This window comes from Gymnoscopelus braueri (assembly GCF_963280865.1).
Source record: "Gymnoscopelus braueri genome assembly, chromosome: 5".
NCBI lineage: Eukaryota > Metazoa > Chordata > Actinopteri > Myctophiformes > Myctophidae > Gymnoscopelus > Gymnoscopelus braueri.
Genome location: NC_137606.1, coordinates 43748816 through 43765229, shown reverse-complemented (window position 1 = coordinate 43765229; position 16414 = coordinate 43748816). Strand labels below are relative to the sequence as shown.

The window sequence follows — 16414 nt, the reverse complement described above, 5'->3', positions numbered from 1 at the left end:
GGTTACCCCTAGACTCCGCAGTGGTCCGCGGTGGGTGGACAGGTACCATACCCCAGCGCAACCCAAGCACTGCATTACCAATTTGTACATTTGAACATTTTGTGTGTGTGTGTGTGTGTGCATGTGCGTGTGTGTGTGTGTGTCTCCCCCTTCCTCACACAGAATCCTCAATTAACCTCTTCATCACTGATGAATATTCACATGTTTTCCTCTCTCTCTGTCTGTTTTCCTCCCCTGGTTTTTACTCCTCCTCTTTCTGAAATTCTCTGCTCACTTGAGGAATGGTTGTTTGTTTTGACTCTCAGGTCTATGTTGTCTTAGTTTACCATCAAAGAGATCTGATATGGCCCGGAAGGCTGGTGTAGCAGTCCGGGCACCTAGGCTTAGCCTGTTGCCGACGACCTTTGCTGAGTGTCTCCCCATCTCTCTCTCCCCGTTTCCTGTCACTCTACTGTAAATCTTTCTGCCTTTCTCTCTCCTTCACCTTGTTTCTTCCCTCTCTCGCTCTCTCCTTCTTTCTCTCACTCTGCACGCACACGCACGCACAACACACTAAACTGTATTGGTCTTGATCTTATGTCATTATCATCCAGATGTTGCAACGCAAGTTCGTTAGCTTGTTAGATTTTCACTATTTAAGTTTGTGTCCTGGGGAGTCACCAAAGTTCTCTTTTGTGTGTTGAGCTGAAAATGTTTTGGGAACCCCTGCTGTAGGTGATTATTTTAGGATTTGCGAGGGGAAGGGGGTTGGTAGGGCCTTGGAGTGAGAGAGGTGAAGAAGGTAATTGATTGGTTATGTACTTGTCATGGCGTACTGTGAGTGATAGGATAATTGGGGGAAAAGGGTGTGATATTTCCTACTGGTATAAGGCTCCTGTCCATCCTAATCTTAATAAACAGCCTCCAAATTAATCACTTAAGCCCTATATTTAGTTGAACCGGACCCCCAGGGCTCTCTGGGTCTGCTAGTTTTTCCCGCTACACCAAATCTCTTTGCTGAAAAGAGCCAATGCTTTGTGAGCTTGTAGATTGATACAATTTTAATACTAGAATATTGACCCCAGAATAAGGCCACCAGGGTTTATGTGGTTAATAGAGTATGGGCCCCTCTACATCGACACATTGTGAGCTTGTAGATCGGCTATTTGAACTATTTCAAAATGTTTAAAAAAATGACAAAAGGGTTTAGGGAGAAGGGGAAAGGCGGCGCGCAAGATAGGGCCCTTCATCTTGTAACAACTTGGCCTCAGATGAACGGAAAGGATTTTATACTTTAACGCTATTCCAACTTCTGGCCATGCTCACGTACATACAAACGCAGACACACATCCCTGCAAATGACCTCTCTCCCTTTCTCTCTCTCACACACACACACACACACACACACACACACACACACACACACACACACACACACACACACACACACAACGCACACGCAATCCCCTGACACCCCTACTAGCTCCTTGGTTGTCAAAACACACAGTAATTAATGACCAATTAGTTGAAACAGAGCTTCTAATCATCTCACAGAGAGCTCCAGGCTCCTACAATTACACTACAGCACAGGGACAATGGGCTCTCTGTAAGCTGTGTGTGTGTGTGTGTGTGTGTGTGTGTGTGTGTGTGTGTGTGTGTGTGTGTGTGTGTGTGTGTGTGTGTGTGTGTGTGTGTGTGTGTGTGTGTGTGTGTGTGTGTGTGTGTGTGTGTGTGTGTGTGTGTGTGTGTGTGTGTGTGTGTGAGATAGAGAGAGAGAGAGAGAGAGAGAGAGACTTGTACGAAGGTGTTGTATATGATTTTGTATTGACTGTCCATAAATTATGTGTATGCACATTAGAGCTGCGTGCTCAAAATCTCTATGGCACATTATCGCAACGTCCACGTCGATGCAGATGGTAATGAAAGCACCTGATGAAGCACATTGCAAAACGGGTTGTGCAATAAAGCTATGATATATTAAGTTCATCCATTGTTTTGTTTTACAAAGGAGTGTGCAGTCCCTTCCTATCAGGGAAGGTTTTTAGATTTGAAGATACGACTGTATCGATATGCTGTATACAGTATACAGTATACAGTACAGAACTGCTGCGATGGAAGTTCTGAAATAGAAACATTGCCTATGGTGCAGTGCACAACAACGCCAATGGATGGCAGCAAAAGCCAATCCACAACACATCAGCCATAGACGGTGTACAAAATAATGAACAATAAAGTCACCCATTGGTCACCTCTTGCAAGGGCTTATTATTCCAAGGACCTCATGTGTCAAGAACTTAACGGTCTCAAGGACCTATACCATTCAGTAGTTGTGCTTGGTTTTCTTTTCCTGTCTTACTTCCACTTCCTGCTCTGTGTCTAGTGTCGTCTTCCACAAAGGCATGGCTGAAGGTTGCACCGTGCATCAGCGCATCCTCCTTGTTAGTCTTTGGTACAGCCAAACACAAACACAAACACAAACACACGCACACGCACACGCACTCGCACGCACACGCACACATGCACAGTGCTAAATATGGATACAACCGGCATGTTTTTCTCTGTCAGTCATCTGTTACCACTGGGATTGGCGTGTCATTGTTACCACCCTCCCGTTCTGAGCAGCACAAACACGGCAACACAAATGCTGCTGTGTTCTTATACTACCAGGTGGCTCAGTCCTCTGAGTGTCAGGAAGTATGAGTTTACTTTATTGATTCTACCGGGTGAGGCAAGAGTCCTCTTGAGAGAGTCTGGAGTTCTTAGTTTTCTTTATTGATTATCAGTGGTGTAAAGTAACTAAGTGCTAAAGTACTCAAGTACTGTACAATTTTGAAAATTACACAGTCCACCGCGTGTGGAAGTATGACTGACAGCCTTCATAAATAGCTCCCTCATGTCTCTCACTCACACACTAAAAGCCTCAGTTACAATCTGTGGTAGGACGGTAATCGTTTGCCGAAAACAAGTTGATCTTGCAGAATTGTGTGATGTTGTAATTAACTTCATGCATGTGCACACTCATACACACGTGCGTACACAGACACAAACACTACACGGCAGGTTTATGTGCACGAAAGCAATCTGAAGCAATTTGCACATGCGATCTGTGAGAAACGAAGGCCTCACTTACCAAGGCAGCAACCAATTACGTGATCTGCGAATGAGATTGTCTTTTACACTGTAAAATCCTCAGTGTTCATTCATCCATTCGTAGCTCGAGAGTGTACAAAAAAACGATTACATTAAATGAACTGTGTGTAGACTCAGTTTTGCATGTGCAGCAGCGCTTGAAATGGCGGAAGCTGTGCAACATGGAGGCCCCCAACAAGCTCAGGATTGAAAATGAAAAACTAAATTCAGTGATGTTGAAATTAAAATATTGATTACTAACACGAACACCTAACACAGGAACGCAATGCGACTCCAGCTGAGAGGAAATGGACTTTGAGGGTAATATAGTGCATTTAATATGCCGGTGTTATTTTGCACCTGCGTCTTAGAGGCATGTGAAATGGAAACCTTGCAAATTACAGCAACAGCATTAGTAAATCCAGCAGAATGCATACTCAACCAACCACACTTGTCCTCCTGCTGTTTGTGCAATCTTCCCTTGAATGCATCTGCAGGAAGGGGACTTTGTGATTATGCAAAAGGTGCGCCTGAAATGACAAGGAAATTGTGTTTCCAGTTTCCACAGTGCACAGAACTGCTGTGATGGAAGTTCTGGAATAGAAACATCGCCTATGGTGCAGACAGTGCACATAATGTTGATAGACAGCATGCATGTTTCGAGGAATTGAGGGGCAAAAGTCTTAGTCAATCTGACCCTCTCTTATACACATACTACTCTCTCTTACTCTCTCTCTCTCTCTCTCTCTCTCTCTCGCACGCACGCACGCACGCACGCACGCACGCACGCACGCACGCACGCACGCACGCACGCACGCACGCACGCACGCACGCACGCACGCACGCACGCACGCACGCACGCACGCACGCACGCACGCACGCACGCACGCACGCACGCACGCACGCACGCACGCACGCACGCGTCTGGCTTCTCATCTTGTCGTGTCATCCCACAGACACCTTGACTTCCTCCTCTGACAGGAAGAAGTTTTTATGACTATTTCCTGTTGGAATGCACACACTGCTGTTGTTGTTGTTCACCCTTTCAGCCTGCAAAGAGAGGGCAAATTTGACTATATATAGATTATAAATTATATATTAATTATACATTATTTCCTCAGAGTCCGACTATACAGCAGCAGAGCAAGAAACCTCTCCCAGCCATGGTTTGACATCCTATAACAACATTAAGCAATGATATGACTCTAGATATTTATTATTGGAGACAAATCTCATATTGGAGCTTTAATCATTTAGGCATCTAGGCTGAGAGGATCATTATCTGAGCACTGGCGTTATTAATTACCTAGTATCAATTGCTTGAATCAAGTCGCTCTGGATAAGAGCCAACCGAGCCGCCAGAGAAGAAATGTTACCGTTGTACGTAGGCCTGTCAACAATTATTACATAATCGCCTAATCCCAATGATTTGAGATAATCGCAATTTCCACTATTAATGTAATTTTTTTCAAGTATAGTTATTAAATGTCATATCTGCCCTGTGCAACTTTTGTTTACGAAGCCTAAAAGCCAAACAGAAATTATTATTCCATTGTTCCAATGTTCAACGACAGAATCAAAATTAAATCGTTAATCGCAATTATTTGAGCGACAATTAATCGTCCAGTAAAATGTCACAATTGTATCTGCAAACCACTGCTACGTTGCCCCCGACTCAGCGCTGTTCAAAATGCATCTGGATATCGCTGCTGTCAGGTGGATACCTTGTATGTCCAAAAGCGTTCCTTTTTTTAAATTATTGTTACGTTTTTTTTTATAAATGATGCGTAGCCTGCGAGCTAGTTCAGGCAGATACACTCGACAGGTTTATGCTTATGTGCAGCACCATGTGGGCGATGTACTCTGTATGTGTGACGTGTCAAGCAGCTGACCAAATTGGCGGTCTATAAGCTCACCTGATTATTGCACTTCCTCTTGCTGTCAGTGCTGCCCAGTGGTTGAAAAAGTACTCACATTTCTTACTTAAGTAAAATAATCAATACTGCAATGTAGAAATACTCTGTTAAGTAAAGTAAAATGTACTTGAGTAAAAGTACAAAAGTATTGGCATCAAAATGTACTTAAAGTACCAAAAGTAAAAAGTACTCATTATGCAGAATGTCCAATTTCACAAGTTTTCAAATGTATACAATCTTTAGAAAATAGCAGATCTACAAGCTCACAATGCGTTGCATCGCGGCGCATTGTGAGCTTGTAGATCTGCTATTTTCAAATGGCCAAAATGTATATAGGGCTGAAGTGGGTAATGTATGTTTTGTATTAATAATCAAAATCTACAAAGTAACTAGTAACTAAAGTTATCAAATAGTGGAGTAGAATTAAAAGTACAGAAAACTGGAAATACTCCAGTAAAGTAAAAATAACTCAAAATTGTACTTAAGTACAATACTTGAGTACATGTACTTACTTACTTTACACCACTGGTGCTATTATTGGTCTCAATCTATTTGTTCAATCTATCTATTATCTGACTAAATTAAAATAGTGAAAATAGCCGATCTACTAGCTCACAACTGAGCTTTTAGATCTGCTATTTTCACTACCTTTGTGTCACACTCTTGTGTGATGAAGTAGGGACACTCATTTATGAAAAAATATAAAAAATTGAAATATGAAGATAAGAGGTTTCTGCCCGACAATGACGAATAACGATAGACAGAATAGTAAAAACAATACATTCTCAATAAAGTGCTTAGAATTTAAAAAATCCAAGTTTGATTCGACATGGTTTGCATCTACAAACGTTGACATGCAGGGTCTTTCGGATAAAAACAAGTTTCAACGTTTTGCCATTTTTCCATAAAAATATAGTGACATTTTCTCTGGCAACCAGGACTGGAACAGAGTGCCTACAATGTCAAAATGTAAAGGCAGAGATATCCCCCAGGGGGCTCACTTTGTTGCCATTATGGGTGTGACCGTGATTTGTGGCAATGCAAGTTGGCAGTGTGCGTTGACAACACGCCAGTCGGGACACATTAACCAACCAAAATCATGAATATCAATCTCACATGGGTTGATGTAGGACTGTCTGTCACTGTGCAAGCATTTTGGATGACTTCCCCCCCCCCCCCTCAATCCCTGGAAAGTTTGTGTTTTGCAGATGTCAGGTATAGTGACTGGCAGCATGCTGGGAGATACAGTGCAGAGGCAATTCATTATACTGGGACTGATCCATTCCGGTGACAAAACACTTCAAAACTGTCAGAAAACAGAACATAGGTCTCTGGGGAGAAAAAGTGACAGTTTTTCTCCTTCCAACCCTGAAGAGTTGACATATTGAAGTTAACAGCACCTACACACACACAAACACACAGAAATACAAAGGCACACAAGGACACATGCACAGATGCACGCACAGGCCCACACACACACACACATGCTCTCACATGCACGCGCACACAAACGCATACCTGCCCACAAGCTCATTTACACACGCACGCACACATGCACGCACACATGCACATGCGCGCACGCACGCACGCACGCACGCACGCACGCACGCACGCACGCACGCACGCACGCACGCACGCACGCACGCACACACACACACACACACACACACACACACACACACACACACACACACACACCACACACACACACACACACACACACACACACACACACACACACACACACACACAGCATAATATTATCCAGCAGTGCAACAGAATTTCTGTGCAGGGCGTTTGGTGAAATGAGCCATCCTGTCTGAACACAAAGGTGTGAATCAAGTGCTTATCCAAAGCATGACACAGCAATTTGCTGCGTATATAGCGTATTTAGCGTATTTATATATAGCGTATATAGCGTATTTATAAATTTGACAATCGTCACGTCAAGTTCTACATGGAAGCATAACTTGGTAAATTATCATCTGCTTCATTTAATATGAATCCACTGTTTTATCAAGGCACAGACACAGCAAATTGTCACTGTGTATACATCTGACAATGCAAACTAGCGCTTATTAGTGTGAGAGAGCAAGGCAAAGGTTATTTTACCACAAAATAGAAATAATAATAAAGTCTTTTGAGTGGGGGCATATGGGACACCATGGCTAACTATGGGTCAGTATATGAACCCAAGGGTCGACATGGTAGAGTATATGGCACCCCCTAGTGGACACTTATCACAGTGTTAAACTACTATAAAGCCCACCTTTTTACAGATGGGTAGGGGCAGGGGCTCAAGCCCCCTTTACATGCCTGCTCATATGCAGCAGTTCAGTGACTCTCAACTCTTTTAATTTCAAGGTTTCAACTGTTACGCATTAGGCCACTGACTGCCATTTGATACCATTTATGCCATGGGACCCCAACCTACACTGAACCAAATGGAAATACAAGGGTCGATTTGGTTCCGTTTGTACACTCTTCCAGGAACATATCGCTGTATTAATAGACTACAAAGGTGTCATGGTTAGTCATGGTCAGTATCATGTCAGTATCATGGTCAGTATCATGGTCAGTATCATGTCAGTATCATGGTCAGTATCATGTCAGTATCATGGTCAGTATCATGTCAGTATCATGGTCAGTATCATGTCAGTATCATGTTAGTATCATGTCAGTATCATGTCAGCATCATGGTCAGTATCATGGTCAGTATCATGTCAGTATCATGGTCAGTATCATGGTCAGTATCATGTTAGTATCATGTCAGCATCATGGTCAGTATCATGGTCAGTATCATGTTAGTATCATGTCAGCATCATGGTCAGTATCATGTCAGTATCATGTCAGTATCATGGTCAGTATAATGGTCAGCATCATGTCAGTATCATGGTCAGTATCATGTTAGTATCATGGTCAGTATCATGGTCAGTATCATGTTAGTATCATGGTCAGTATCATGGTCAGTATCATGTCAGTATCATCATGTCAGTATTATGTTAGTATCATGGTCAGTATCATGGGTCAGTATCATGTTAGTATCATATCAGTATCATTGCAGTATCATTGCAGTATCCTGGTCAGTATCTGGTCAGTATCATCAATTTAACTCTGAGTGTGGCTTTGGAAAATATTCCACAATATAATTTTTTTTTCAAGATTTTTCTTTGAAAATAGCCGATCTACGAGCTCATCACTATTTTCAAATATCCAATTTATTTCTATATAGGTTTAAAGTGCTCATGTGGCCTAGTCGCTTCTTTTGGGCTTGTTTTCATAAACCTGGTTGCTTATTTCTCTCGCAAAATCTGGCAAAACTGGTCAGAAGCATTTAGCATTTCCTCGCTCGTTCATGCCACGGTTATAAAAAGTATTCCAGTCTTGATGATGACGAACCTATTTGTACATGTAGACCTACTCTATAGGCCTACAGTAAGTGACAAAGGAATTATATCCCCTCATACCTGCAACCTACTGTATAAAAAAATAAAATAACCTGGCTGCAACAGAGAAGGAGCGCACGTGTTCTAAATGTTTTAATAACACCAGTTGCATAGTGTTGGGACTTCCCTGGTCCATTTGGCTGATTCAAGCATACTGTAATAACAGCTCTCATTGGCTGTAGCACGGATTTACTCGGGGAGTGATCGCAGCCCCTTTCACATTGCATGATTTGCAGTCGGCGACAGACCCACACATCAAACATGCTAGAAATCTAGATCGGCTCGGGAACGTCTCGGCGATGGCTTTTATCGGGGGTGGCTTTTATCGCGATCTTACGTCAGATCGGGGGGTTTGTCGGCAAGCGACAAAAAAGGTCCCCGACAGCCAAATCGGGTCAAATATCTTGCAATGTGTAGGGGGCCTAAATAAATGGTGTCTGTCCTGCCTGTACTTTTTACACTTTTGACCTTTTTATCTTACTTTATGTTGTCTTATTGTTGTGGTTTAGTTTTTTTCATTACAATCCAATACTAGCTCTATCATAATCTTGTGTATATTGTATTGCTGTTGTTGGTATAGTCATACTGTACCTGTATGAGTGAATGACAGATAAACCATCTTGATTCTTCTTTCTTGAAAAAATAATATGATACCACAACTTGGATGGCTTCAGCTCTGTTTCATATTTACATTCACATCTTTAATGTGCACCGCATCTCGAAAGGTTGCAGATTACAAAGCCTGGTGCCCAGGGTTTCCGCTAGGCATTTTTGGGGCCGGCCACCATGGCCGGCAGGATTATATTTTACCGGCCAAAGAATAAATTTACCGGCCAATAATAATTAACGTCACATGCGTGTTTGCACTGCATACATGCACCCAACTGATTGGGCTCATTACACCTCGTTACGTTAGAGCTGCGCTTCTTTCCACTTTATCACAGATGCAACCTGTTCCTGTTTTTATAGATAACTAAATTATATGATCTACTATAGTCTATATCATGCAGAGATGTCGCTTGCCAAAAATGAAACGAATAAAGTGGGCATGAGTGAACTGCTGTGTGACGAATACCAAAACGCTCGCCCCAAAACACAGTCGCCCCGGGGAAAATCCGGCGGTATTCGCCTGGTATTCCTAAACATATCAGTAAACTATGCCTAACCCTAACCTTATTCCTAATCTTAACCTCAGTAAAACTATACCTAATCCTAAACCTATTTCTACCCTTATCCTCAGTAAAACAAATACAAGAATACAAGAACTAGCCTGGTAAACACCCCCTCCCTCCGGAAATCTCATGCATTGCATTGCATTTGGTTTCAGGAAGGAGGGTCTGGGATTGCTCACAGAGTAAAGCTGCCCGAACCGCTGCGCATACGAACCAATCAGCGGCTGCTAGGGGCGGGATCATCCAATCACCTGCCTAGTAGCTTGAAAAAATGAAACTCCGTCTGTCGTCGATTCTGCGCCCGGAGTCTCAGATGCAAGTACGCTGTGAAACAAAATGTGTGTCGCAAGCTTCTTCCATTTGACGGAGTGAGGTTATACAAGAACCGCTGGTCCGCCTGAAAAATGGGGGCGAGGGTGTTTTGGGGCGAGTCCTAATTACCCTGCGGTGGTTTCTGCTGTGGTTTCCCTGCGCAACACCGTCGCACAGTATAAACAAATTAATATATATTTTGGGCTTTACATCGATTCTCATTCAACCTTGATATGCAAAAGTAGGTTTTGTTTTGTTAACCTTAATTATATATGTCATGATATATGTGGCCTTGCGCAAGGTTGATTACTTGCCTTTATAGTTGCTTTCAGTTTCACCAACTTTCACCACTTTATCCATTGCAGACAGACAGTAACTGTGCTTGCATAATATCCACGACCCACACGTGTTCGGGACGGAACATCGACAATTGGGTCCGGTTTGGTTCAGATTCACCTCGGAAAATCCCGGTTCTGTTTATCAACACCCGAGCGAGCCACCCTACTCAGCGCTGATCAGGAGGAGACACAGCTGTGGCTCTTAGCGGTGTTGTGGCGTATTAAAAATAGCAGACATACAAGCTCACAACGTGGCGCGTTGCGACGTGCTGTGAGCTTGTAGCTCTGATATTTTCAACGCGCGACACCATCGCTATTCTATAACTGCAGCTCGCAGCAGCGGAATTAAACCACACAGTCAGAACATGATATAAACTTTAAATGATTATGATTGTAACGGTTGTAGCCAACTACTTTATGCAAATAATAATATTAATAATAGGCTTAAATGATAAAATAGCCTAATAAAAGATTTTCCCAACCGGCCACGGTGGCCGGTGGTGTTTATATTTACCGGCCAATTAAACATTTTACCGGTCAATGGCCGGTAAATACTGGCTAACGGAATCCCTGCTGGTGCCGCAGTGCCTTGTTCGTCACTCACAATATGTTTTGTTGACACTGACGCATGGTATTTAAAGATGCCAAGATAAACATGGGGAAAAGATATATTGGGAAAACAGTGTGGATCCTAGACAGTTACACACTCAATTGAATAACACAGCAAACTAATTTTCTTCAAGAAAAATACTTTTTATTTCATTATAAATCCACATACTTGCTCCTATGAAAGCATAAAACCCCCATCTTGCGCATTGTCATCTTATTATTATTTTTCCTTCTTAGTGTGGTCGTTTGTTTTCGTTATACTCAAAGTAAATCATGGGTATCAAACCACCGAGGACTGTAAGGTGTATGCCACATACAAACACAGACACTGTCAAACAGCAAAGAAGGGGGTAGGGGGTCGGGGGATGACGGCGTAAGTTCTGTTGGCCGTTTTTTCTCAAAACCACGTAACACTTATTGAATTCTGACGTTTCACAGTTGTCACACTTCCTAGATTCCAGCTTACCAGCTTTGAGTGCATCCCGAGACAGCATAAATCATCATTTTGAACCGCCAAACGTGGAAGGCGGAACTGTGTGCATCGAGATCTGTGTTGAATTGAGTGCCCCGGGGGTTAGGGGTGTTTCTCAAGGCTCCGTCCGGGGAACCCAGAGTTTTCATTAACTTTTTTTTTTTTATTCTTCTTTTTTTAACATAAAGTGAATCAATCCACCATTGACGCAAACACACTGGTTATTTCAACATCACCCAAAACGTCCGAACTGGGACGATTTCGATCGGTAATACTGGAGAGTATACTATTCAATTGTCCAAGAAAATGAGCGGGGATCAGAGGGAAAGAGAGAGAGAGAGAGAGAGAGAGAGAGAGAGAGAGAGAGAGAGAGAGAGAGAGAGAGAGAGAGAGAGAGAGAGAGAGAGAGAGAGAGAGAGAGAGAGAAGCGACAGAGTAAAATAGCGAGAGAAATGAAATGAAAACAGACGACTAAAGTGCCCAACATAGTTCTCTGTTTTGTGCAACAGTTAGTAGTTATTGGTGCTTTGAGACAAGACACTGACATTGTGCTCGTATGTTTCAATCCACGGCCCTCAAGAGAAACTACTATTCTCACAGTCAGGAGATGTACATGTGCCTTGGAAGTCTGTGAGTTCTTCCTGTGTGTTAATAAATCAGTGGTTATTGTGTAAGTAATCCTTTGGCATGTGACCGTATTTTGTGGCGAGAGAGAGGGGAGCGATGCCGCCAACAATCACCAAACCCAAACCACAACCAAGAGAGTCTGGGGACATGTTGTAAAAACTGGGTAATCCCAAATCATTATCCAGAATAATCCATGGCGTATATTCCCAGTAGAACGGGGAGGTGTCCGCCCGAGGTCCGAACGTAGCTCCACATCAGGCAACGATGTCCCCCTAAAAGATCCAGAGCTCCTCAGCTGAGGGACCTAAACCCTCAGAGTATTCAGATTTTCCATACAAGGTATGGAGGGCCCTCCAGACCCTTAGCTCCACAGGACAGAGATTTCCCAAGCCCTGCGAACCCTGGATTCAAATGTCGGAACCCCCAAAAATGTTTATTCTACGGGTGCAGTTCCACTGGACTGATGCTGTATGGGTTCCAAGACGGCTTGGGTCAGATTGCATATAACGAGGGAAAGAGGCTGGTTCCCTGCTTCATTTTCTGGTCCAGACTCACCTCTGGCCGCCAGCTGGTTAAAAGATGACATCCCACCTGGTTCAGAGTGTGAGTGATGTGCTGCTCCCTGCAGACATCATTCAAGGAGACCGTCAGGGCAATGCAGTTCACCTGGAGGAGAGGAGAGAGAAGGTTGATTTCATATTTATCTAAAATACCATAGGACTGAGCTGACAAGTCCCGAGCTGACAATAGTTTAAAGCAGTGGTCCTCAACTTTTTCTGGATCAGAGGCCACATGGCAATCTCAGAAGTATTCGCGGCCCACCCAATTGACCACTTAACAAGGCAGCCGTGTTAAGTGGTCAGTTGGGTGGGCCGCATGCATTTTCAGAGCATGTTAATGATCAATCAATCGATTTTGTTCCGTCTTGGATGAATGGAACTATCAAAGTATACCTGTAATAATATGGGCATATAATGATAAGCCCAAACTAGGAACACCGGGTTGAAATTGGTTAACACGAGGGGCAAGGACTGGGTGATCACTAGTTTAATGTTCACTGTTTGGTTGTTTAATATGTGACAGATAGTGATAGTTATTAATGACAGCATTATGTGAGAGCTGTGGGCCACTACATTAGGGGCTCTATTCTTGCCACTGCTTTACCCGCAACCGCTGCCCGCTACCCGTGAAATTCGTGAATTACGCATAAGGGAGCTGCCACTGTCCCTAAACGGTATCTTGGGGCCACTATACCCGCTATTCATTATGCCAACTCCGTTATTTGCGCCTGGAGGTGTGCCTGTGGGCGTGTTGTTGCGCTTTCCCTAAAAATGCTATCTTGCCCACACACGTTTGGGAAAGCGCAAATATGCCAATATGTGCCAAATTATTTGGTAGGAATAGTGGGTTTAGGATTCCTGGACTAAAATAAGGCTCTAGGTGTCTAGCTCAAGATCCATTTTTATGTTGGTTTTAGGTAGCACAGATTGTGCTCCTAGAGCTACTGTATGTGGACCTCAGTTTGAACTCGACTCCTGTCATGTCAAGCTCTCCTCTCTCTGCTCTTGGTTTCTTCTCTCTCAACACTCTCCTATCTGAAGAGGAAAGCATAAATGATAACATGTTTGAGGTCTGGAGGTCGTCTGGAGGGGAGCCATCCACTCCAGTCTGGGGTAGAGCCAAATATAAGTTTGTTATGCACTTTGCTACAATCCTGTGCACGAGTGCTGAAAAATGTGCTTTCTGGATGTATGTTTTTGAAAGGAAGATGTCTGGCACTGTGTAATGGAGGAGAAGAGAAGAGAAGAGAAGAGAAGAGAAGAGAAGAGAAGAGAAGAGAAGAGAAGAGAAGAGAAGAGAAGAGAAGAGAAGAGAAGAGAAGAGAAGCATCTTGAGGACAGGGAGATGCAGATTGCGTGACGGGGAAGCAGAAGAGCAGAATGCTTACGTTATGTAAGGCTCGCAGATGAAGCTTACATAAGGCAGCGAGTGACACACATTTACATACTGTGGGGGTTCACGAGATTGGATGACAGGCCAATAAAGAGGAATAATGTTGTTTACCAAGGCAGGGGGATATTTACGGAGCACTTAGACCCAGCCAGACTCCAGGCTTCATAATGGCTGTCTCGTCCTGCTCCCTGATCTTTCAACCCAACTCATTCTCCCCCTCCTAATCACTTACCAAACCTTTCTTTTGTCTTTGCTGATCTCTCTCTCTCTCTCTCTCTCTCTCTCTCTCTCTCTCTCTCTCTCTCTCTCTCTCTCTCTCTCTCTCTCTCTCTCTCTCTCTCATAGCCTCAAAGTCCAGGCCCCTGCTCCCACTCCCTCTCATCACCTCTCCTACACTTTCTCCATTGTCTGTATTTTGCTCACGATTTCGCTCTCATCCTCTAACTTCCTGTCAATCTCTCTTTCTCTCATGTTTGTTTCCTCTGTTAAAGTGATTCTATTGTGTTCCAAAACCATATAGATTAATTCCTTCTCACCTGTATGTGTGGGTGCGTGCGTGCGTGCGTGCGTGCGTGTGTGTGTGTGTGTCTCACCTCTTCCTATGGAGTTGTGGTGCTGAACGATGCGTGAATCTGGAATAGACAACAGAAAAACATCAACACATATAGCTTTAGTAGATTGTGATGTAGATGCACATTTTTCACAGCTAAATCAATAGATAGATAAATAGATAGATAGATAGATAGATAGATAGATAGATAGATAGATAGATAGATAGATAGATAGATAGATAGATAGATAGATAGATAGATAGATAGATAGATAGATAGATGGTGCTATTTAATTTTGCGTCTTAGCTCTCTACGCCCTTCCCTTGCTTCATCTCCAATCCTTCCTCCATCCCTGAGATTCAGTTTTCTATCCCTCCCCATCTTCCATTCTCGTTATCCCTCTATCACGGCAGTGTCTTTTCTCCCTCTCGGGGCTCAGTGACTACTCTCTCTCTCCGCTTGTTTGTTCAGCTGCGACTGTTTGTACCTCCGTCTGTCTGTTGCTCTCGTTCCCTCTGACGTATACTTTGAATTGCCTCGTTGTTAAAATATGCTATGAACTTGCCAATCTTGCCTTGCCTCTCTCTCTCGCTTCTTCTATCTCTGTGAGTTTGTGTCTAGTCTCTCAAGAAAGATGCGTTCCCAGGGTTCAATTTGTAAAAGAAAACGGGAGGTGTGACATATTCTTAACCACTTAAGCCCTTTATACTTCTTTAGACGACAAATAGCGAAAAATATAGGGGTTACATGATATTGACATGATACTGACCATGATACTGATATGATACTGACATGATACTGACCATGATACTGACATGATACTGAACATGATACTGACATGATACTGACATGATACTGACAGGATACTGACCATGATACTGACCATGATACTGACCATGATACTTACATGATACTGACATGATACTGACCATGATACTGACATGATACTGACATGATACTGACATGATACTGACAGGATACTGACCATGATACTGACCATGATACTGACCATGATACTGACATGATACTGACATGATACTGACCATGATACTGACATGATACTGACATGATACTGACATGATACTGACCATGATACTGACATGATACTGAACATGATACTGACCATGATACTGACATGATACTGACATGATACTGACATGATACTGAACATGATACTGACATGATACTGACATGATACTGAACATGATACTGACATGATACTGACCATGATACTGACATGATACTGAACATGATACTGACCATGATACTGACATGATACTGACATGATACTGACCATGATACTGACATGATACTGACATGATACTGACCATGATACTGACATGATACTGACATGATACTGACATGATACTGAACATGATAGTGACATGATAGTGACATGATACTGACCATGATACTGTCATGATACTGACCATGATACTGACATGATACTGACCATGATACTGACATGATACTGACCATGATACTGACATGACACTGACCATGATACTGACATGATACTGACATGATACTGACATGATACTGACATGATACTGACCAGCAGCTTGGTGTGTGAGAAACCTGGGACGGATTGCCTCCCAGTACTGCCATTCATATATTCCGTGGCCATGACAGAAGCAACCCCTATTGTATTTATTATATTGTATACTCTTATGAAATATAGGCATGACCGTCCACCTTTTCCTCCAGTAAGCTCCTCCCATAAATATCGAACCAGCTAGCAGTTTGCGTGAGGTGGCAGTCTGCAGACTATATGTTCTCATCTTTAGTAACCAGTGTGCTCTGCATTGTGCCTAACATACACCCCTTATCCGTTCTAAAATCACTGTCAGCCACTGCCACAGCCTCTTGGGGCTCGTCCTCACCTAACCGTGGTTCATGTACCACCTCTC

General features: G+C 43.1%; 1 protein-coding gene across 1 annotated transcript in view; it reads right to left on the bottom strand.

Moving 5' to 3' along the window:
- Positions 1-2282: 2282 nt before the first annotated feature.
- The window catches only part of LOC308085914 (leucine-rich repeat and fibronectin type III domain-containing protein 1-like protein), a gene marked incomplete at both ends in the record, with an annotated part of 66098 nt that continues 51966 nt past the window's right edge, over positions 2283-16414 (bottom strand). Inside the window, 5 exons of the mRNA XM_080429230.1 lie at positions 2283-2423; positions 12592-12666; positions 13723-13778; positions 14547-14585; positions 16393-16414. The exon at positions 16393-16414 is cut by the window's right edge and continues 68 nt beyond it. Of these exons, the coding sequence (XP_080285356.1) occupies positions 2283-2423; positions 12592-12666; positions 13723-13778; positions 14547-14585; positions 16393-16414 (333 nt within the window). The remainder of the gene's footprint in view (positions 2424-12591; positions 12667-13722; positions 13779-14546; positions 14586-16392) is intronic.